The sequence below is a fragment of the Centrocercus urophasianus genome, unplaced genomic scaffold (assembly GCF_019232065.1).
Source record: "Centrocercus urophasianus isolate 14NV4802_14NV808 unplaced genomic scaffold, USGS_Curo_1.0 seq_40, whole genome shotgun sequence".
Lineage (NCBI taxonomy): Eukaryota > Metazoa > Chordata > Aves > Galliformes > Phasianidae > Centrocercus > Centrocercus urophasianus.
In genome coordinates, this window is record NW_024884978.1 from 3,652,939 (window position 1) to 3,677,023 (window position 24,085).

Sequence of the window (24,085 nt, forward strand, 5' to 3'; positions counted from 1 at the left end):
TGTGTGTACATGTGTGTACATGTGTGTACGTGTGTGTACGTGTGTGTGTACGTCTGTGTGTGTGTGTACATGTGTGTACATGTGTGTACGTGTGTGTGTGTGTGTACATGTGTGTACGTGTGTGTACATGTGTGTACGTGTGTGTGTGTACATGTGTGTACGTGTGTGCACAGCGTGCATGCTTCGGGTATACATACGCTTATATGTGTGTGTATTTAGATGGGCTGGAAAATACAGATGCATAAAACATGGATACATTCTATTTGGCCCCATCACCTGTGCTTTGTGTCTAAAATACATCAGTAATCCTCTGCTGGAGAGCAGCGTGTGCGGGAACAGCGGGAGCAGAGCCCTCCCAGCACCGACAGAGAGAAGCACGTGGCTGAGAGAAGACAAATTTAAAAGTTTATTAAACATTGAGAATAACAGACAAAAATAAAATAAGATTTGGGCTGAACAGCATACAGGATGCAATCCATTTCTTGTTGTACAGTTAATTTGATCTTATTAAACTTGTGTTTAAACAGATGCTGTCTTGTGGTGTTGCCAGAAATACAATGGTTGATCACTTGTTTTAATACATACATATATTTCCTTCTTGACATAGAAAAAAAAAAAAACCTCAATAAAAATAAAACTGCACATCCCTATTGTAAGTCACATGCAAAAATAGCTTTTAAGCAATAATTGGGGTTATTACAAACCCACAGAGGCAAGATGATCCTTGGCCAGGAGCCTTTGGTGCTGCAGGCAGCACAGCACACACGGAGCCCCAGTGCTGCCCGGGGCACTTTGCTTCTGTGAGTTCAAGTCAGACAGTGCTGCCATGGTGTCAGATCCAGTGACCCCAAAGCACCATTGGAAAGAAAGAAAAGGACTCCCCTGCCCTCTGCCACGCACCTTCCAAAGCAGCTCCCCAAGGTGCTCATGTTCACAAATACGTCTCAGATTCCATTTGTGTTGAGGATATTCCTTCTCAAAAAGAAAGAATTCGCTTCTAAGATCCGGAGGTAAAGAAATAGAAATTAAGCATTTTACTGATGCTTACGTTTTTAGTAGAGGTCAGTGAATTATTTAGACATGCTGGTATTTATTCTGCAAATACATATATTTCTATTTTTATAAAATGAGAGTTTCTTATGCCTGCAAGCTCCTTCACAGCCATCAGAGCTGTGATGACTCCAGCTGAACTGAGCCGCGGAGCCGAACATGAGCTGAATTTCCTCTTGGTTTATGCCACGCTGGGGAAACAGCCTGGTTGGAAAACCTGTTGTCACTGCCAGGTTTTTGGCCACGAGTCCTGAGCTCTGAGAGGGTGTCGTACAGGGAGCACCCAAAGCCCTCGGGCTCCTTTAAGGAGCACTCTGTGGTCACAATGCAGCGTACCAATGGCTCTCACCATTTCCACATCAGCTGATTTCATTTCCACCATTTCTGCTTTTCAGGCACCACTCCAAGAATGCTCACAGTGATGCTGATGACAAACTGCTGCCAATTGCTGCGCAGCTGCTAAAGATGCATCCGTGGCAGTGGCTGCTTGGGGAGCTCCGCCACCGCCACGCAGCGCCAAAGGGAAAGCAAACTTCTGCTTCCCAGAGCACAGAGCAGATGATGAAGGCTCAGCTGTGCTGGCCGCTGCCTCCTGCTTTTCCATTTGTGCATTCAGTGCCTTACACTGAGCTCTAGAAAAGAACTGACTGCACTCCAAGCTTTGCTGCAGCACATGGAAGAAAGTTGAGCTCACTGAGTTCAAGGTCCACGGGCGAGGACTGCGCGGTGAGGGACATGCTGGGTCTGAGATCAAGTACTGGGAAAACGTCAGTGTGCACGGATGTCTGTAATGCTGGACAAAATGTCGGGTCCTTTGTAGCCATCTCCTGAATCATTGTTTAATGGAATGAACGACCTTTTTATTTGAAAACAATGCCAAAAACACTCAGGAAACAGTGAGCAGGACATGTAGCACCGTATTTTACTCACATGTGAATGACCATGTGCACTACGTACAACCGTACACATGAACTGAGCTATTCATCAGAAAAAAGGTCACCTGGAAACAGATTCAAGCAGCAGCAGCAGATTAGAAGTGAGTGAGTTTGGGGTTTGCATGCTGTTTTTTGCCTTTAGAAATTGCAATGTCCAATCAATAGTTGCCTAAAATCCATATTGTGCTTTGTCCCTATGAAACAGATCTGTCACGTGTTTCCAATGGAAAATAAGCAAGTCTCTCTTCTTCAGTAATACCGAACAGCCTGGAAAGCCACACTACTTCCATAACAACTTAATTTAAAGCATAGAACATGCCAGTGTGCCAGTGGTAGGCTTAAAACACGAGAGGTTCACAAAACAAAAACTGAAACCAACCAACAACCTCCTAAGCATTTCCTTTCTGTACAATAATGGAGAATATATACCTTTGCTATATATTTTAAACATGGAATAGCTTTTTCTCTTTGTTATATATAATATATGTCTTTCAAAATACACTGTCAGTATTTGTACTTGAAAAATACTGTACAAAACAAACATACTATAATTATTCTGTATAAACTTTATACATTTTATAATATCTGTTCTTTTGGTCTATAGTAAACACTTAGATTGATTGGATTAACCACAGTATATGACAACACCATCCCCCTCTGAGATACACCAGTGTCTCTTACATTCATTTCTCAGAAGTCCACTTTAGATTCGAACATAAGTGTTCAAAAGCAAAGAGAGAGTTTAAAACAACAGAATTCAGAACCATCAGTTCATGTCACACTCAAAACAACAACCACTAGGAGAAATGGGCTTTGCAAACCAGTGACTTTTTCTAACTGAATCAAAGTGATTTTTATAACAGCAAGATATAATCCACAGAAAATATATTACACAACATGGGAAAAAAACAACTGAATTCAGGTTATTTAATTTTTAATCACAAAATGGAGCTCGAAGAAATGCGTAACTAACTGAAAACAGAAAAGCCCCTCTGATTCCAATGCCAGATCTGAGTTGATGCTATTAACTTTGTCATTTCAGGTAATTATCCTGCTTCTTATACATGCGCTCCCTATAGCAGGGATACAATTAGCATGCTCACATGAACGTGTCTTTTTTCTTTTTTGTTAAAGACATTAAAACTCCTGTTGGGAAGGGAAACCATCCTACGTCCACTAGGAACATCCAGGCAGCATGCGCTAGCGTACAATAGGATTATTGCTTCAGGTACAGACAGTGCAAAGTACACACTCTGTGGTCTATCAATAGTACTCCTACCTACCTGGGGTCCGTGGAAATAAAAGGAACCTTAATAGCTACAGAGAAGCCATTATGGGGTCTATAATGAGTAGAGCTAACTCAGTCTAACAGCACTTTAAATCTGAAGACAATTATCACCAGAACTTAAAATACAACAAAAGCAATCTATAAATTAATATTTCTGCAGTGTAGTACTAAATTATTATTTGTGCACTTTATTAGCATGTTAACTTTTCTGATTAGACGTACTTAAACGACAGCTTGTTACTCTCAAAAAACTGAGCCCTACTTTTTTTTTCTTTTTTCTTTTTTTTTTCCTTTTTTTTTTTTTTTTTAAATATAATTTATACTGGGATCTTTCCAAGTGAGTCAGGAGGATGGAACCGGTTACAAGAACATACAAACCCTAATCCAAAGCAGCACTGAGAAAAAAAAAAACCAACGTAATAAAAAGCTTACTATGGCGGTTCTCAACAGTCCAGGTAAAAATGTGGCACCCTTCGAAGAGGGCTTTGTAAAAATGGGAAGTGCTGAGATGCGTGCACACACACACACACACACACACACACATGCACACATGCACACATGCACACACCCGGAGGTGTGAACACACGTGCACACAGATGCGCCGCACACGCAAACGAAAAGAAAATAACGTGAAGTCAGTTTTGTTTCTGCTTCTGGTAAAGTGCTGAAGACAGAAAGGTTGGTTTGGGCGTGGTGCTATCAAACAGGAAACACATTGTCCATCTATTCAAATGCCAACCCGCAACCGAAACAAAAACAAAACACACAAAAAAAAAGAAAAAAGAAAAAATACCCCGCTCCCCTCCCCTCCCCGCGCCCTTACAGGGGGCCGTGCCGCGCCTCGTACTTGGCCAGCACGTTCTTGCACTTGCCCAGCTCTTTCCTCAGGTCGGCCACCTCCTGCCGGAGCGCCGAGTTCTCCTTCTCCAGGAAGGAGGCCCGGATGGCGATCTGGTTCTCCTTCAGCCGGCGCGCGTCCCGCGACCGCTTGGCAGCCATGTTGTTCTTTCTGCGCCTCGCCCAGTACTTGTCGTCCTGCTCAGTGAACACAGGGAGACACAAACGAGCCGTTAGACGTCCCGCAGGGAGCGGTCGGTGCGATGTGCTCCCTGTGCAGCACCACCGGCTTTGCTGTGAGTTTGCCTACTCTGCTCTTGAAGCTCGGAAAGCAAATGGGATCCTGGGCTCCATCAGCAGAGGGGTGGCCAGCAGGGACAGGGAGGTGATCGTCCCCCTCTGCTCTGCTCTTGTGAGACCCGTCTGCAGTGCTGCATCCAGGTCTGGAGCCCCCAGTACAAGACAGATGGAGCTGTTGGAGAGGGTCCAGAGGAGCCACAAAGATGATCAGGGGGCTGGAGCACCTCCCTACAAAGACAGGCTGAGGGAGCTGGGCTTGTTCAACCTGGAGAAAAGAAGGCTGCAGGGTGACCTCATTGCACCCTGCGGTACCTAAAGGGAGCCTGCAAACAGGAGGGGAGTCAACTCTTGGAAAGGGGAGACAACAGCAGGATGAGGGAAAACGGTTTGAAGTTGAGGGAGGGAAGATTGAGGTTGGATGTCAGGGGGAAGTTCTTCACTATGAGAGTGGTGAGGTGCTGGAACAGCTGCCCAGAGAGGCTGTGGATGCCGTGTGCATCCCTAGAGGAGCTCAAGGCCAGGTTGAATGGGGCCCTGGGCAGCCTGGGCTGGTATTAAATGGGGAGGTTGATGGTCCTGCATGTGGCAGGGGGTTGGAGATTCACGATCCTTCAAGTCCCTTCCAACCTGGGCCATTCTGTGATTCCGTGATTCTGTGATACTCTGATTCACTGTCCCACTGAGCTCTGACAAGGCAGGGACAGAAGTTACAGACCTGCAGGCACAGCCCTGTGAGCACAGAGCTCTGCCGGTATTTCTGCCAAGATGTTTGCACAAAGCCTCTCATCCTCCTGAGAATGAATTCCTCCAAGGAAAACCAACGCGACACTCTGGTCCGACCCATCTCACAGCTATGCTGACCTACTTAGCACATCCACCTACGTGTGCCATGACTCCCAAGCGGTTGCTCAAGCAGTACCAATTAATTCCTGCATGGCCCTGCTCCTCTTTGTCACCCAACACCTGGGGCTCTCTTTTGGAGCCATCACATCCTCTGCTGCTTGGCTCTTCGCTCTGTTCAGAGCTTTCACTACAGCACCCCAAAGGGTTTGTGTTTGCACACCAGAACAGGAAGTCACTAGAAGAAGTTTTCTTGGCACAGCTTCACAGCCAACTCAGGAATGGCAAAACAAGGACGGCTGCTTTGGTACCATCCACAAAGAGATTCATGCAATGGACTCTAACAGTGAAGAATAAAGCATTTGCCAGAAATAGGTTCGCTCACCTCCAAAGTCTCACAAGTCAGCACGTTCCCAAAGCATTGCCCCAAAAGACTCGGCTCTAGGAGATTTCCTTCAGCTCTAACTTTATACTTAATTTCATCTGATTTCACCACTCTTCTAAGTAGCAGCATTGTTGGTATGAAAGTTAATTAAGCTCAAGAACAATTCACTAAACACAAAGTGGGCAGAATCTCTTAAGAAAAGTGAAACTGAAGAAGAAGTGACACAGCGATTCAGCCTTCAGACTGCCTGGTGGAGCCATACAGCTCCAACTTCCCTTCCCAGCACCATCCTTCCATTTTTATACGCTTACATTCTCTTACGATCTGAGTGCAGCTCTCCTGTTCTACCGAGCATGGAAGCACAGCCCCATCTCCTGGGCGAGATCTAAGAGCCATCTGTCCCTACCAAGCAGGGAAACACCACCCACTCCTCTGTCTCTCTGCAGGAAACCTGCCAAGACTAATGCAGCTGCTCTGCATCTTATGCCGCTGCTTGCACAAGGCAAAGCAAGAGCAAAACGACAGCTAGAAGCACTCTGCAACTGCTTTGCACTATTTTAGCTGAGCCAGGTGTCCAGTAATGATGATTTGGAGCCAGTGTATCTCTAAATTGCTTTTTACCTGCATTGAGACAGGACCCCCCCCAAAATCCTCTTAAAAACAAGCATGCAGCAAAAAGCTATGACCCAAATCTTGTTTATAATTTCCCATCTCATTCCACTCAAAAAAAAAATCAGCTTTAAGCAATTTATTAGTGTGCCACCTAGGCTTCATCCATCTTTATTTTAACAAATTGCTACGGCAAATCCCTTAATCCAGGCCCAAAAGAGGTAAGGCTGGCATTTCAAAATCACATGCAACCAGAGACGATTGACTGGTCTAATCTGCTTACCCTCCCCGAGAACTCAACAGCCATTCCACATGCCAGGCAGAAGCAGCACTTGGGTCAAGCATTCTGAAATGAGTCAAGGGCATCTGGTGTGGTTATCTCAGGGAAATGAGACCCTGTATTTCTAGCCTTAGACTGAAAACTTATGTGCTCCACTGCTGTGTGCAAGGCAGTGACATTTTCTACCTTTGTTATGAGGCATTTTTGGCAAAAGCTAACTTTGGCTAGCAAGGATACCTGGGAGATACCACAAAATGATGTACGACACAAATTTCCCTCTCCTTACATCCGTGTAGCCATTTCTGTACTGAACTTCTCTACTTAGGTAGACCTCACAGTACACTGCAATGCCAACAGAGCATCAAAAATAGTAAAATTTGCCTGAAAAAATAATGGCATGGTACAGAGAAACCTTTCTGAATGAAAACAGAGGACATTACAAAGTGACAGCAACATTACCACCTGAACACCACCAGGACTGTGCTTTCTTTGCTTTTAGCTTGCACAACATTATCCTTAGGGATAAAAATAGCAAACAGCATCAGCTTCTTTCCCTAAATCTATCACTGTGGTTTACACACGTGGCACCACAGCCTCTTTGCACACACCGCCAAAGATTCCCTCTTCCAACAGGCTTTCAATCAGTATCTCAGGGAGCAACAGCAGGATGAAACTCTGCATTGACTACTTCTGATAAAAAGGTCCTCTTGGCAATCACATGCTGGGAAAGGAACTTTGAAAATAATGACAATTTTCACAGTTATTTGATAAACTGAATCAGCTGGTCAATTTGTTCAGCTCTCTTCTGAGGAGTTTTTGCTCTTCACATCTCAGAAATGGTGAGAGACATAAACAAGTGTGCTTCCTCTTTTTAAATACTGTGCTGTTATTGTATTATGTTTTAAATATTGTACTAAAATGCACTTACTGGCAGAATTATTTTCTTTGACTTTCCTTAAACAGTTTTAGATTCTTTCACTTAAATTAATAGCATTTAGTGTGGTGTTCCCATTTGTTGTTAAAACACAGAGCTAAAGAAACTTCCAAACAAGACAAAACATATTTTATTCTGTCTCCACAGACGCTCTGTGAGTGAGGGATTCTTCCTTGAAGACTTTGCAGACTATGCCAATGAGCCAGACAGGGTGGAGGAAAAGGAAACATGATCAGACTGTTTTGTAAGTGGGAAATATGGGACAAATTAAGCCTGTCCAAGGTCACGCAGGAAGTTTCTGGCATACAAAGGAAATTAATATTGATACGAATTTCAACTGTTGATTAACACATAAGGGACATCCTCCCCTCAATCTTCCTCAGAACCACTGACAGTTTGATTCTACAAAAAATGTCGTTTTTAGTTTGGCAGATTTACACTACATGAGCAAACAGATTCATGCTCCTAATGCATATCTGAGAGAACTACTGTCTTAGGGTCTGTGTAGGAACAAACTGGTCACCAGTTCCAATTTACCTTCAGATCATCTGGAATGAAGACTTTGCGAGCTTTCTTAATCATTGGCTGTGGTTTCAGCTCTTCTTCAGAGAATTTGCGCTTACGAGGGTCAAACATCTCCTGGCCAGGAATACTGGAAAGAGCAAGATCTGCGGGGTCAGGTTCGTAGCCAACGGGAACTTGGATGGTCTCTGGATCAATAGGACTTGGTGTGTTTCGGTTCGTTGGCAAGATCTGACCTACAAAAATAAAGGAAGAATTCAGCTATGTTAGAAGAAACTATGTAAATAATATCACTGAGCATGGATTTTAAAGGCTCTGTAAATACCAATAATTCTTTAAGCTTTCACTGTAAGTTTGGTAGCAACTCTGCTCAAATATTAGATTGCCCATCTGCAGGGTGCACATTCAGGTCCCGACATGCTCATGCCGTTCTTTTCAAAACTGGTTCCTAATTCTGGTTGCTAATCTTACGTGCCCATTTAGGATCAACGAACCCAGCAGAGCTGCTCTCAAGTGCAGGCAGAGGGCTTACTGCTCCAACCTGTGCCTTACGATCACAGCCTCGGGAACAAATCATAAGTGCTGTCATTTAGGTCTGATTTATCCACTGCACTGCAATCTTTCCTCTTATTCTCACACAAAGATTTCTAGAATCTGAAGGTGTATTAGTTGCAGTAGGAAAAAAATCTCATCAAAGTGTACTGTCAAGCTGTGCCACAGCTCTCTGCTAAGGAGGTGCTAACTATTCTCTCAGAAATCTTACTGGAAACGTTTTAAAGACAGTGAAGGAAACCAGCAACATAGCAGGCTACACTGATGCTCTGCAAAAACGGAAGAACTCTTATGTACACTGTTTATTGCTCCTTTATAAGAACTATTTAAAAGGAGTCTACTGCAAGAAAAGAACTATTATCACATCTACTTCTCTTTTTTTAACCTTCAGTATAGCCTTCAAGACTCCAGTGTGACAAGCCCAGTACAGGCAGCATTCCCACTACAACTCCAATTTAAAATCTCAACCAAAGGTTCCAAAAATAGGATCCTAAGGTCAGCTGCCTTTCCCCATGGGCAGAATTTTCAGGAGTTTTCACATGCCTCAGAAGTACCAGCCTCATTGACTTCAGAAGAACTTGTGATTGAAGTAGATATTCCTTTATAATTTTGGCTATTAGTTGATTCACTTTGACTTTAGAGAGATGGTGGCTTTCATAATATCCACACAAACATCCTGTGACTGCATAATATTTCCCTATTCGTGCCTGCATCTGTAATATTGACAGCGTAAAATGGTAAACATGAAGTGTCATTTCTAATTCCAAATCAAGGTCACTGTTAACAATACAGTTTTATTTTAATCTAACAGATTGCAGCAACAATATTGGAACTGCGCAGAAAATGCACCGGGGGATTGCATTGTGCAAACCAGGGCTTACTGACAGGGAGCCTGTCTTTTGTAACTCCTATTTTAAAATAGCACTGATAAAATCAGCTTCCAGGAAAGGTTAGTAAGGGCCTGGGAGAAGAAAAAAGGAGGATCAAAGTTATTTGATTAATATATATATATCTGTATGAGAGAGCAAGAGGAAAGAATTCATCTGCCCGCGCTGCGCCAACGCCGCGTTTCCTCCCGTGCTGCACAACATGGCTGCTGCTGCCAAGGCCTCGGTGCTGAGCGCCGGGCTTCCTGGCAGCCTTCCTCACGGAGCCCAGCAGCACCGTGTGCTCAGGGCCGGGCAGCCATGGGATGGTGATCAGCCCACCTCTGCCTGCTGTGCAGGTGCAGACCAACCCCAGGGTCACAGGCAGCAGGACACAGGCAGTGGGACTCTGCCTGTGGGCAGCTTTGGCAGAAAGGCTTTTTGGTCAGACCTGGGGACAACATTGGTTAATAGGTGTTTAAGCTAAACTGTTTTCAAAGGGGGTGGTGGGGAAATCCAAACTATTAACTGTTTCAAAGCCAGCCCAGAAGGCTCAGTAAACCAAGACATTTTTGTACCTTGCTTTAAATGGATAGCTAATCTCATTCCAGATACATGGGCTGGCAGAAACAGGCTTATTTAAAGGATTAAATGCAGGAAAGCTTCCTTTGATGTTAGCATACTTGTATCAGAGCAACCAGATATTCTTTAATGCAGACCAATATAGAGAAACACGCAGGTACAAAGCTTGCAACTTCAGTAATGCAGATAAAAATGAAGCAAGCCACTATTTCTGAATACCTCATAACATTTTCAGTGAGCATGCAGGGTATTTCTAAAAGTCACGCAGATTGTGAAATTTGCCCCAGCTTTCTAATTGCCCTCAACAGAAGCACGGGTATTGCAGTATTGCTAAAGTTCTAGGTACAGACTATCAGCTGACATCATTTATCTACAATATGCCATGTGACACAATAACATGAGGTTTGTAAGTGAAATTTTACAAGATCTCTCTAAAGAAGGAAAGGGCGTAAAAGCTCTTTTTCAACATGGGATATTGAGGTATTGCGTCTTGCCCGGTGAAAAAAACAACAAACCACTAAAACAAAGAGCATTGCACTTCTAAGTAATCCGGGAGAGGAATGTGCAGTAACCACAATCCTGCGTTCTTACCCACCTGCTCGAACTTTGCTTTGCCCAGTCCAAGCTCCCCGTACTAAAGGTCCTCAAGGACCTTCAAGGCAAGGCTCAGTAAAGGTGACTGCTTTCACTAATGCAGAGCCTGAAAAAATGATGTGCACAGCTAAGCATTATTACCTAGGAGTCTGAAGACTATTATGCTGGAAGAGATTCACAGGCTCCCAACCACCTGCACACCTCTGTCAGTCTGTGTTTGCTCTCTGCTCTGGTGTGCTCTGCAGATGATCAGGAACTCCACTGAGCACAACAGAGTTAACGAGGGTGGATGAAACCCCAGGCAGAAAAACCAGTATTTCCTTGTCCAATGTTTTATGTTAGGCAACTCCTGGCACTCTGTATCTTTGTATTTGTTCTATCAAGTTTTGCCAATAATGCAAGCCAGGAACCTGTCTTCGTTAGTTTACTGGCTAATGGCCACTGCATCTACGTGGTGCTGGAACTCGTCGTAACCTAAGACGACAGTGTGGGCTGTGCTGGACTTGGCACTGCTGTTAGTGCAGAAGTACAGTATGTGGCCTCATGTTACACTGCTTTTCAACCTCCTCTCTCCCTGTATTCATGGCACTTTAGCTGTGCATCCTTCTGCCAAATTTGTTCAGGGTGTTATTTTTATGCACTAAATTCCTCGCAATCAGAGGTAGGTCAAATAAGAACAGCAATCTGAACGTCATGTGCCTAGCAGCCGACTAATCCTCACATCAGCAAGCTTCACAGCTGTCACAACATCCCGAGAGAGGGCCGGTCAGAGGCCGTGATGCGCAAGGAATCAGCCAAGGAGGAAGCCTTCAGTGCCAGCCGCAAGGCCAGGTGAAGGTAAAGCCTCTGCTGCTCAGCATCAGCAGCCAGATGCCTTCACTGCCAGCCTCTGTACTGTTTAAACACTCCGTACTCACAACAGCGGCCACATTTTCACAACAGTGAAGTGGCTGGGCTATTCAGTGTGCTTAGCTTTGTTATCAATGGGGGCTGATGATTGCCAAGTGTTTTGGAAAGATCTTAGCCCCTCCATTTAAGCTGCTGAAACGAGAGCTCTTGAGCACTGAGCTCTTTTGGAAATCCAGCTGCAGAACTCCACAGCGGTGGTGGAAGCAAGCTGGGAACAATGGTTAATGGAAACTTCCCCTCATACCACCCCAGTGATGTGTCTCAACCGTGGCCTGGAGAGACCACAACTATGTCAACACTGGCCTTTTGTCTGGAAGCTTTCCCGCTCGCAGAGCCGCACTCCAGCAGCACTGTCTGCCAGGACAGACGCAGCTCCAGGTGGATCCCGGCAGAGAAGTCAGCAGGTTTTGGCAACCCCAGCAGCTACGGCTGCCCCAGCAGTTTGCCTTCGCTAATGCTCTTGGTGTTGCTCTGGCTCCTATTAGCAATAGCAGAAAATTTTCCAGAAGGAAGGACTTGAAAGAAAGTTGGCTGTTCTAACCCTTTCAGTCCTTCTCCTCCCAGCAGAGACTGCCAGCGAGGAAGCTGAACGTAATGGTAATATTTTCAGTGCAGCTCCTTGTTCAAAGAGAAATGGACCGAAGCCATTCACTCATGTCATTTAGGTCACTGAGCAGCCGGTAAGAAAAGAGCAGCTTTTAATTGCTTGCAATAATTAAAATACACAATTCAAAAGTACAGTAGCTTTTTTATATACCTTCATATACAACAGTGCTTTTGTACACCTATAAAACCAAAACATGGAGGTGTTGTGGGGACTTTGGTCATTTAATCCTGACTCGTAATTTTCCCCTCTTTAAACATCCTGCCTCCAGCTGTGTCTAGGAGAGCTAAGATGGAAATAACCTCTTCAACTGTACCACTACTTGACAGACTTATTACTCGTATTGCAGGAGATCCCGGATGAATTATGTAGAACTCAATTTTGAATCATTCAAGCCCCATAGAAATGTGCCTGATTTTCAGAAAAATCTCCCTTCTCACAGCCCTTCCACACTTCTCATCAGCTCTGCAGCTGGCTGGAAAACAGCAGCTGAGAAGAGGAAAGAAAGGGAAGATGTTCTAAGAAAAATATTTTCCCTTATTTTTTACACATGCAATGGTGGAAGGAGAAAAAAGAGGAGTTTCTCATTCAATTTATGAACAGCCCAAAGAGAAAAACAGGTGTTTGCAAGTCACTTTTCTTTATATAAACTAAAGGCACCTTGGGTATGTCAGTGTTATGATGTAGTGTGGAAGTGCATTGACACCTAATCCTCACCCAGAGCTGCTCCAGAGAACCCCACTGCTCTGCTGGTACCATTTCCAACCCTTTTATCCTGCTGGAGGCAGGCCAGCTTTTTGGGATACTTCTCTCACTCCAAATCACAGACTGTCCCAGACTGATCTGCTGTCTATTTCTGCATTAACTCTTTCTGCCTCTAGGCAAAGTCACTCAATGCACAGCACAAGGCAGAGCTCAGGAAGCAAGACAGACAAAAGAACCAACCAGATAGCAAAGTAAGAATAGTATTCTGGAGGCTAACATTTATCCACAGGTCACAGAGTTCCTCAGTTAAAACATCACAAGCTACATTTTATTTTCCTATCTGATTTCAGTGACTTTCTGCCCCTGAAACATCTGCATGGCTACTAAGACCACCATCTGCACTAACAGGTAGAGAAGAACCAGCCATGCTGCCTCAACCCCAGCCACTCTGCCTGGGGTGAAGGATGCAGGTCACCCTTGGGAGCATTTATGTAAGCAATTCTCATAGGAGCTTTATTTTCTTCCAAAGCAACAGACAAGTGTATTTTGACCACTGCTCCAACCCAGCACAGATATTCTTCTATTTCTTCTCCTCCACAGCCTAAATTCTGCAGAACGTGGAACAACTGCAAACCTTTCCTCCAGAAAAAAAAATCATCATAATCCAATGCAACAACACATGCACTGCTCCTAACCCACACTAAGAGTTAAGACGTTTTAAAAACAAGTACTTTTCAAAGATACCAGCACTGTTTATGAATCTTGAGCATTTAATTATGAAGGAATTGTCATTTCCCCTCTCAGCACTGCGTGCCTCCCGCTCCGGGCCTCTGCAGTATTATTACAGGCAGGACTGGTAGTCTTACTAAGACTGCCTGACACTTCCCAATAGAGGATGCTGTCTTCAGTTTCTCAGGCCTTTGCCAGATTTCAGCCATTCTGTTTGGATTTGAATGTGCCAATTTCTGTTTCTGCCAGAATGGTTCCACAGCTTCCTGAAGAAGTTTCAGCAAAAATACTTTGTTTTGAACCTGCTACAAATTTCTGGCCAACTTTTCCTTGCCCAGTGCTTGTGCTCTGTCCTGGAAGAGAGGAAGGGAGCAGGAGAGCTCTGTGCTCACAGCCCACAGCCCCAGCTCCGTGCAGCTCTGCCTCGTGCTCAGTGCCAGTGCAGGGGTGCTGCAAACTGCAGGGCTGCTCAATGCCAGCCTGCATGCCAGATGGGGGGCACATGAGAAAATCCAGGTTGTCTTTTCAGTGTGCTCTCTGTTCATGCCATTGAACTTGTTCAGAGTTCTACTGAACCGTATGGCAAGGAAAGTAACAAAACCCAGTTTCTCCGTACATAATCGTTCTCTTTGCTGCCAGACTTCTCCTTCTTAGTTCCTCGTGTCCTCTCACATCTGCAGCAAATGAGGTCAAGATCCAAGATCCTACAGACAACCGCTTCCTTCCTGATACAGCTCTGATTCAACACAGAGCTGGTCTGACCTCTGCATTCAAAAGGGAAAGGATAAAAAGAAGAGGATATAATGTAATTAAAGCCTGTATCTCAGAGCAGAGAAAGGATGGGGCTGCACTATCTGGAGCTGCACATGTGGCCTTTGTTTCAGTGCCTGCAGGCTTTTGAGGGCTTGAATTTGCAAGTCCTGCACACGGTTAGCACAGTGTGCACACAATACACTATATGCCTCCAGTGACCTTCAAAAGGGATAAATAAGTAACTGAGGCATCACCACGTGAAATCTTCCACGATGCCCACTGGACTTACAACTCTGCTACTCTCTAAGACTGATACTCTTTAACCTGTGTGAAGACAGCACTTTGTTCCGTGAGGCCCCATTGCTGACAGCTCCCAGGAAATCAGATTTTTATTCCTTCCTAAACCTGCCCCTACAGCCAGACTGCAGGATGCCAAAACCCATTGTTTCCATTCTCAACAACTCCCTTGCACAGCTGTTACACACAGAGAATAAGGGATTTACCTTGATCCTGGGACAATGCACAGGGATTCCCCTTTTCAAATCCTTGAAAAGCCTCTAAAATTACTTTCTGATTTTTTGTAGGGCTCTGCTTTTCCTACACAGACAGGAATGTCCTACAAGATGACATGTACTATAAGATGACATTTAGAGAGGGCAGAGCTGGAAGAGAAGGTGCATGAAAGCACGCTCATACAGGTATTTCATTTTGGCTTAGAAGCACATTTCACTTCAAGATGCTGCTGTCCTCTGGTATGCTGGAGCTTCACGACATCCTTTGGCACATTATTCACATACAGCAAGGTTCCTGAGAAAGTACAATTTGTTTCTGATAGAGAACCTTCCAGAAAAGCATCAGAACTGTCAACCTGTTCTGAAGGAGACAGCGGTCCATTTTTCCTTCCTTAGACCCAGCTTTAATCAATCAGTCCACCAACAGTAGACTTTAACTGAGTCCCTGCTTTAGGCATCAGCCTCATATGGCATCCATAAATTCCCCTTAAGTAGAATACCACTTTCAGAACGACAAGCTGTGCGTTCATGTCACTGCCAACGTCTTCTGCAAATATCCAGAGCAAGTTCTTCTCATATTGCTCTATCTATTTGGCTAATGAACATCCAGGACAGCACGCTCCCAGTCAGTAAACAGGTCTTGCAAAGCCACCATGTAATCCCGGCAGCATATGCCACTCATGAGTCATGTATCTGTTACCCAGTTCTAGTACCCAAGCTGATCTTGCTTGGGCGTGTTATCAAAACACAGCTGAGTGAGATTTGCAGTGGCATGGAGAAGCCACGTGAACCAGGTACATTTCCTCCCATCGGCAGGCAATGCCAGACCTGAGAGACAGACAACAGATGCTATCAGCCCCTGGCTGAATGTATCCCTTCCAAAAAAGGGGTCACCGGGCAGAGTTACAGCGGCTTGCAAATCTCACCTTCTCTTTTGACCTGTTCTGTACACAATACAAATTTGCTCTAGCTGTTCATTGGCTTTTGGTTTTATTTACATTTCTCGTTCACTAAAACAAAGCACGCTCTTTAGGTGGCAAAACAAAATTAAAGCTTTACAGAGAGTTATCTTTATAATCACAATTTAAGAAGCAGAGATGCCAGAATGAGGACAAGTTGTTTTTCTCTAACCTATTAAGTAAGACTTAATGCATTTTCTTTTCTCTCCAACTTAATTTTAGGACCCAGTAACGAAGCTGGAAAAAAAGAACAGCAAAATTTCAAAACAGCAAAAGCCTGCATTTGGTTTGCACAGGAGCCTCGTTTGCTTTTACATACTAATGTCATTCTCACTAGGCACAGACAAAGAAAGCAAAGGTGGTGTGAATGTCCTCTTCTTGGGTACCAGAACAGGATGACAGAGATCTAACTTCCATTATAAAGTATACGAATGCATCAGTCATCACATAGTCTGAAAATGGGTCAGAGGAGGAAGAGAATGCAACCGAGGCTTAGGGAAAATTCCAGAACATGTTGCATACAGACGTTACTGGTGAGGCTGTATTTCTTCGTAGCTGCTGCACATTTCTGTAGCACATCAAATACCCAATTCAATTTTGATCCAACTCACAAGCAATTAGGGTTTTACTTTTTGCAATCACACACAGCCAAGCATTCATAAAAATATCAAATTGTTTGAATGTAAACTTGAAGACAACAAGAATTGGCAAATCACTTAACAGTCCACATTTCATGGGAGCTTTACAAACGTGTCAGCATTTTTAAAATACACGTAAGCAAACTGGATTCTGTTTTCTGAAAATTTTCATTAAGAGAATTGTAAGCCAATGGTAACCTTAATTTCAGTAAACTTATTTTTAATACAGTATTTTCCTTGCAGCAGCCATAGCTGCAAATTACAGAATTAGTTGCCAATCCAGACGTACCGACCAACTTTCAAACAATGTCTTGGTACCGAAGCATTTCTTTAACAGAGATACTTCTACCCCCTTCAAATATAGTAAATTTTGTACAATTCTCTGCCTGCTAGCAAACAAAGCCCTCTGTGTGCTGTGCTGGGCACTTGGCAACAGCCAAATGAGCAGCTCTGTGCCACACTGATCAAAAGATGCGTTCTGCTCCCACAAGCATGGTGTCACTGCTGTGCAACACTGTTATTTCAGGATTATATGAGAGGGAGGGAAGGGACAACACACTCATCTGTGGCACCTTCAGTCTTGACAATTCTTACAGTTTGCAGTAAGTGTAACACTGCTTTCCTGTTAGCTGACTCCCACAGCTGGATGATCCGGCACCCTTTTAACATGGCGGTTGTATTCTGCACCTGGAATAGCTGCAGTACAGCATAGGCCTTATAGTACTTTGTTGTCTAAACCTTCCCAGAGGATTTTTGGAGGGGTCTCGATCCCACATGCTCTGCTCCTCTGTTCACAGTGGGTCATGCACATGCAAAGCTGCTGTGGGCTCCACCACACAGCACTGCTGAATCTGGGGTCGGCCATGCAGAAAGTACATCTGTGCCCAAGTGAAAAGAGAAACACTGGAGAGTTGGAAGGCACCGCAAGCTGAGGGCAGCAGCGATTCATAGGCTTGGAAAATTATGTGGGCTTTACCTTTTACACTCCTGTTAACTCTGATTTTCATGAAGTAGGTGGTGTTGCTACAGCAACTGTCATATCACATCATTTCTACTGACTCTGTCAGGGAGATCATCTTATTTTATCTTAAATTCAGATATGCAGTTCTTCTTCTATTCTAAAGCCTTCTCTATTTCGGATATAAAAAACAACAGAAAACAGAGTTGCACCATATAAATAATACTTCTAAAATGCAGAAAGCCTGTAAGGTTTTTATTTGTTCTCTCTTTACGTACCCAGAAGGGAAAAAGAAACCAGCACTGATGAGATCTATGGTGCTCCAGAGGTTTGTAAATAATTCAAGAGCAGGTCTCACAATTAAGGTGCTTCGTGCCTCCTTTAACACATTCTTCCTGCAGAAGCAAACTGCATCCTTGTGCACTACACCAGAAGTAACTAATCCGCTCACAGGTGGAAACACCTTGCCTCCTCATGCCCAGGTCCATTTACGTATGTACATTCCACACCACTCACACCCAGCACTTCCCAGCCACTGCACACAGTATGTGGTTCACCCTGCATACATCAACTGCTTAACCTGTGGCCTGGCAGAAGCGCCTATGGAAGCAGAGGCCTGATTTTCACCCAATTCAGAACACACTGGGCATGAGGTGGCACTCAGCTCAGTAACACCAGAACTTTGTCCAGCCTCACCTGCCTCCATTTCACTGCCTGGATGAGGTCTCTGGGTACTCAATGCAGTGGGCAGGAGCAGTGCCCTGTGACCCTGGGTAAGGCTACGCACACTGTTAAGACATCAGACAGTCTGCAGGTCTGTCAGTCACTTCACAAGCTGCATTTCAGCACCCTGGTACTTGACAACTATTCTTCAGCTCAATTTCCTAACAGAGATGAGTTCCGTGTGATTGGGCTGTGCATGCCTGTGGAGCTTCCTCCCAGCCTTTTCAACTGCTGGGCAACTTCAAACAGATTTGGCAGAGATGTATTATTCTCAAACATGTATTACTAACAAGCTTTTTGAAAACAATGTGAACCAGAGAAATTTGATTTCCTGGAAGAAGGGCTCAATCAGCCAGAGAACCCCCAGAGATGTTGCTGCTTGTGAAGCCAATTCATCAGACGGGCAATAGGAAGGAAGGAGGAGGAATCTTCACCAAATTATTCTTTGTTATAGCAGTCATGAAAGTCACTTAATCCTCCCATTCCGTACTACAGTTAAGTATATTTCTTCACCATATTCCACCCACCCATTTACTATTTCCAGCAATCACAAGTAAAATTATTTGTTTGACAACTGCTCTGTTACTTGACAATCCCTCTGAACTCATCACAGACACACACAGCACTGACAGCCATTAAAACTGTCAGGTGCACATTCCATCTTAACAAGCAGTTTAAGAGAAGGTCAGATGTGGACAACCACGCTGTCTGATATCACCTGAGCACGTATTTAAAATCTCTCTAGAAAGAGCTCCTTTGTATGTTGTGTTATCTCTACCATTTATTATGTAAGCAAGCAATTTAAGTCTTCCAATCAAGACACAGTAGGAGAGTTTGGGAACCACCAGATTTGTCCTGGCAGCGATGAACACTCATTATTGAGTTTGGGACTGGGAGTAAAAGTGAAGATTTCATTAAAATACAAGACAAAAAGCCAGCTGATGAGTGCTAGGTAGGACTCCAGCTAAGAATAGCAGCACTCTGGATTTGTACAGGAAACTGCATGTCTCTGCACACTTGAGGGACATACGCTGACACAGCTCAGTCCTTGCAGGATCAGAGACCCCTTTCCTAACCCTCTTCTGGCTCTTCTTGCTGTTATTTCAGTGTTACGAATGTCCACAACATCTGAAGTCTGGAGAAGAATGGGTTAAACTCTGCAAAGAGGAAAAAAAAAACCAACACGCAGGAGAAATACCTTTCCTCTTTCTGCTTAACTGCTAATTGGTGAGCAGGAACCTGCTTGATGAGTTTCAGCAGCTCCTAGAGATCAGGCAAGGCTGCTTCTGAGCGGGCTAAAGCTGCTGCTGTATAAACAGCTTTAAGCTGACCGACAAGGCACCCCTGGCTAAGGCTGCTTTTTCACAGCTAAGATTTTCAGAAGGCAATGAAGCAGTTTGCACCCTGAGAACCCAATCAAGCCCAGTAAGAGCACAGAACTGAACTATGTTAAGCAAGATATTCTATGGACATAAAACTATCTTACGGACAGAATTAACAGATGATTTCAAAAATGTTCAGGAAAATGAATAAAGACTAAATGAAATGGAGAGAGCAAAAAACCAAGATTCTAACAAATAACAGTTCCAGAAGCTAAGAAAATTCCAGTCTTAAAGGTTCATATGACAAACTAAAGAGCTTCACTGGATCTGTACAATCCTCTGAGCTTAATACTCAACACATTTATGTATAATGCAAAGATTCTACTCAAGTAATTAGTGTTTTTGAGTCCAGCTGTCTAAAGAGAAAGTACAAGAGGGTTGATTTTCACACAGGGATTTAAACTGTCCTATATAAGATGTGTAGCTATGCACATAGCATTAAAAAAGAAATAGAGAAACCCTAGTAATATCTTGCTTTAAGTTCAGAACTCCATTAAGTCTTGAATATGCTATCACCCAAGCAGCATCTATAGCAATCAGCGCAAAATACTGGAAAAGATTCACTTAGCACCCTCCATACTGTCATCTTGACTCCTGTTTATTCATCCTGATGTTTCAATTAACTGAACACTGACAAATGGCTATTTACACGAGCTGGGTTCTGACCGCACGAAGCAATCTCCCCTGCCTGGAGTGCTGCAGGCCAACAGCAGCTGAGCCTCATGTCCGGGGTCCTTCCTGCCAGCTCTTCTCTCTCAGGATGCAGGAGGCCCTGTGAGAAGACATTTGTAAATAGATGTTTCATAGAACAACGCACAGATCTGGGGAAACGCACGTAAGTTTTTGCTTGTGTGCATCTGCTCACAGTAACTGCAAAACCAGACTCACAGTCCGAGTTCTGCCTACACGAAACAAACCAACTAAAAACCCACACCTTCAAGAGATGTCCCTTGGTAAAGCTGGGACTGCTCCTCCAACGCTGCTGCTGGCGATGCTGTTTGCACCCCTTTCCTAAGTCTTATGTTTTTGTACCATTTTTTCATTCAACGGTGCCATCAGAAATACTGGGGTTTCAAACCCAGAGCCAACTTCCCTAAACGTGCTGTATTTTGAAAAGCCCATTTTTGTTTCAGAGAAATAAATGAGTTTGCATCACAAAACCTTTATAACCCCCAAACCCGGAGCCTTCCATACTGTTAAAAAAATCAAATCCAGCTTTATTTTCCTTCCAGAGCCAGGCTGCATGCAAACAGAATCAGAGAAAGGCAAGCTTGGGGTGGAGAACAGAACTGAAGTACGACATCCAGAGCAGGATACTTGTTCTTCTAAAAGCACACTCCTATTTCCAAGATCTTTGCTAATCTTTTCACTTTAAAACCACCCTCTTCCCCCAAAACATAGTTTTAAAGATTACAAAGACACACAAGGACAGACTTTATTATTTTAACAATTAGCTATTTTCAGAGCTCCAGCAAAGCTGCTTCCTTCCACAGCTGGACTTCAATCAAATCCTAGTGAAGCTTTTGATCTTGGAAAGAGTAACAACACAGCTCTGTTATCGGCACACGGGGGGCAAAGAGGAGGACATCCAGAATTTTTCAATAAAAGAAAGTTAATTGCTTTGACTTGTATTTACCAAAGGTCACGACTACAAGTTTGAGTGCACGTACATAACGGTGCACACTGAGAAATGGTGCACAGAGCAGCCAAAGTGAGCGCTGGGATTATACTACTTGTGCATTAAAAAAATAGAAAAAAGAAAAAGGCAGCAAAACAATGCTAGATTACTATCCAAATATACCCCAGTGGATGTCCTGCCAAACAGCAAATATGTGGCTGTAAGCTCCTAAGTGAAATAAAAGCTTGGCCAGGAGCCCAGAGCTTCACTGTATTTTGCTCAGCTAGCCATAGTCTGGCAGAACAGAGTGAACACATTCTCAGCCACGTGATGAAGAAGCCAGTCAGGCCAAGCTGATTTCCTTGTGTTGGGTAAATGTGATCTTCAGACTGTACAGTACACACCAGCAGCTTTGGGAAAACGTGAGAAAGTGGGAAACAACAAGCCATGGGCTATAAACTGAAGGGCAGCAGAAGAATCACTCAAGGATTTGCTTCAACACGTGTCTGCAGAGCTGTACTTGATGCAGGCGTTAACTGGGCTCCCGGGGCACAGCACATCCTGCAGAGATGCTGAGCACTGTGCATGCACACGGGCTGCATGGGAGATAAATATCACCAGCTTCTTGGGCATGTAGCCCCTGAAAGGAGCTGACTGTGAAGAAAACAGTAAATTTTTCACGGTAAAGGATTATGAGAGCTTCTCGTGAGAGCTCACAAGAGTGAAGTCTTGAACAACTTCAAATCCCATATTCAGGAGAGTCAGAGGTACTTAGGCCTCTCAGTAAAGGAAAGCTGTGCGTGTGATGGTAGGACATAACCCAAAGGCTCAGATTTTGCTGACAGTACTTAAACAGCTACCAGGGAATAGCACTGACCATAAAGGAACATTCATGAAATAGAGATAAAATTTGGCCAAGGGAATCAAACCCCAAACCATACAGGGTATAATGGGCTAAGAGTTCTCCCAGTGATAAGCTAGTGTATTTTGATAGTAGTGATAATAATGTTTTCAAATAACTGACTCTGGAAGAGATCAACAGCATCCCTGGCCAGCATTAGGGGTGCACGTGACTCCTGAGAGCACGTAGCATGTGGAAGCAGAAAGAAAAGCCTCCATGCACAAGACCTCAGAAGTTCATCCCTGCTGCAGATAACAGCAGCTTAGATGAAGCACTCGTGAGGGTACATAAGAAAAGTGAGATTTGTTTACTTTCTAACAGAAATAAATTGATAACCTAAACACGTGCAGCAGCTGCTGAAATCAGAGATGCACACAAGTTGACAATTATACCTCCAGCTCCTTCCCTCTACTTGGCTAATGATTTCTTTTCACATGTTCAAAACAGCTTTGCTTCTAAAGACTACCAGGACGTTCAACAGTGACTTCAACCATGTTGAAGCAGATAAGAAAAGCGTTGCCTAAATCTGGCACTAAGTCCAGTCGCACGGAGATCAGCTGCCCTGCAGCAGCCATGTGATTTTGGATGGATGGATGTCATGTCTCCGAACGCTGGCCTCTGATTTTCTCACTGTTGAAGCACCAGCTAAGCTAAGGTGTTTCACAGACACCCAAACCACAGCTGTCCAACACCTGTAACTAACTGCAGGCCTGTGGTTCAACCTTCTTAAAAGGTGGGTACGTGGGGTAACTTGAAACATGTTACACTCACTGCTAATTCCCCCAGTTAGGGATACAGCTAAGTCATGCAGGTGTTCAGGTCTATCTTCAGTTCCCGTTTACTCAATTTGTACTACTATTAACAAATGACTCAACCACCATAAGGAACAGCCTAATACCACCTCAGGAAAACCTACATCAGCACACGCCATTTTTTCCCCTATGTGAATTAGAGTAAGGCATTCTAACAGTGCAGTTAAGTGACATGGCAAAAACTTCGGGCTCTGACTTAAATCCATGTTTTATATTTATGCTCTTCTCTCCAAAGAAAACAGACTGGACTACAGGGGGGAATTAATCTCTCCTTTTTCACTGCACTCCTGCTGACACAAAGGGCAGGCCCTTATGCAGTGGGAGCCACCCACCAGCCTCTGTGACCTGCAGCCCTGAGGAAGGCTGGAAATGGGGGAGTAGGAATGAAACGAAGGTATCCTAAGGTATCCTCAGCTTCACCCCCCAAAGTCCAGTCCTTCCCAGTCTCCAAAGCGATGCTCACCAGCTGACTAGGCTCCAACTCTGATCACCCATCCTTAGCTATCTGCTCACTGCCTGAGCTGGAAGCCATCCATCACCCCACCCCTCAACCTGTGGTAAACAAAGGGAACTGGGCTCCTCCGTGGGGATAGCTCAGCACAGAAAATGGATACAGCAAATTAAATTATCTCACAAAGTAAGGAAGACAAGAAAATAATGGAGCAAATACACACAGCTGTGAAAATTTTACTTAATGCATCCAAAACAATGAAAACAACTGAGCAGGAAGCTCAGTGCTTGCAGTTATTTCAGATCTGTATCTGAATTTTTACTCATCCAAAGCTAAGCTCAAGGCAACGTCTTTGACTTACACTGCTGAGATATGTTACCATTTCTTTTTATTTTGAGCTTTAACTTAATCTGGAGAAAGCAAGATGAAACGATTTAGTGTCTTTTTCATGCAGCTTTAAAAAAGAATTATTTTAAAAGTCACTTCATACAGCATGTACCACTTTGTGATGCCAGTGCCAGACAAAATGGAGTTTCAGGACTTAGATAAGCACTACCATGCCAAAAAGGGACTGAACCACCCCGATGCTGGGCTGGAAGCAGAGAGCTGAACTCTGTTCTAACAGATGTCTGAATGCCCCAGCAAGCATTTGCACTCAGGGTAGAGGGAACGGGGTGCTAAGGGAGCAGGAGAGTCCACCCAGCAGTGCTGTATTATACTGCAAGCATGTTGTGTCATTACAGCTTTATCCCGACACACCCATATTTACAGCACACAATGTACTGTACAATTCACAATGCCAAGAAACTCAACATATCTAATCTGGCAGAAAAACAAAGTCATATCAGGTTAATCCA

The 24,085-nt window shown here is 44.0% G+C and overlaps 1 protein-coding gene across 1 annotated transcript in view; it reads right to left on the reverse strand.

Moving 5' to 3' along the window:
* Positions 1-383: 383 nt before the first annotated feature.
* The window catches only part of HLF (HLF transcription factor, PAR bZIP family member), a 33,929-nt gene continuing 10,227 nt past the window's right edge, over positions 384-24,085 (reverse strand). Inside the window, exons 3-4 of the mRNA XM_042833046.1 lie at positions 7,996-8,216; positions 384-4,308 (exon numbers count right to left, since the gene is read on the reverse strand). Of these exons, the coding sequence (XP_042688980.1) occupies positions 4,093-4,308; positions 7,996-8,216 (437 nt within the window). The 3' untranslated portion in view covers positions 384-4,092. The remainder of the gene's footprint in view (positions 4,309-7,995; positions 8,217-24,085) is intronic.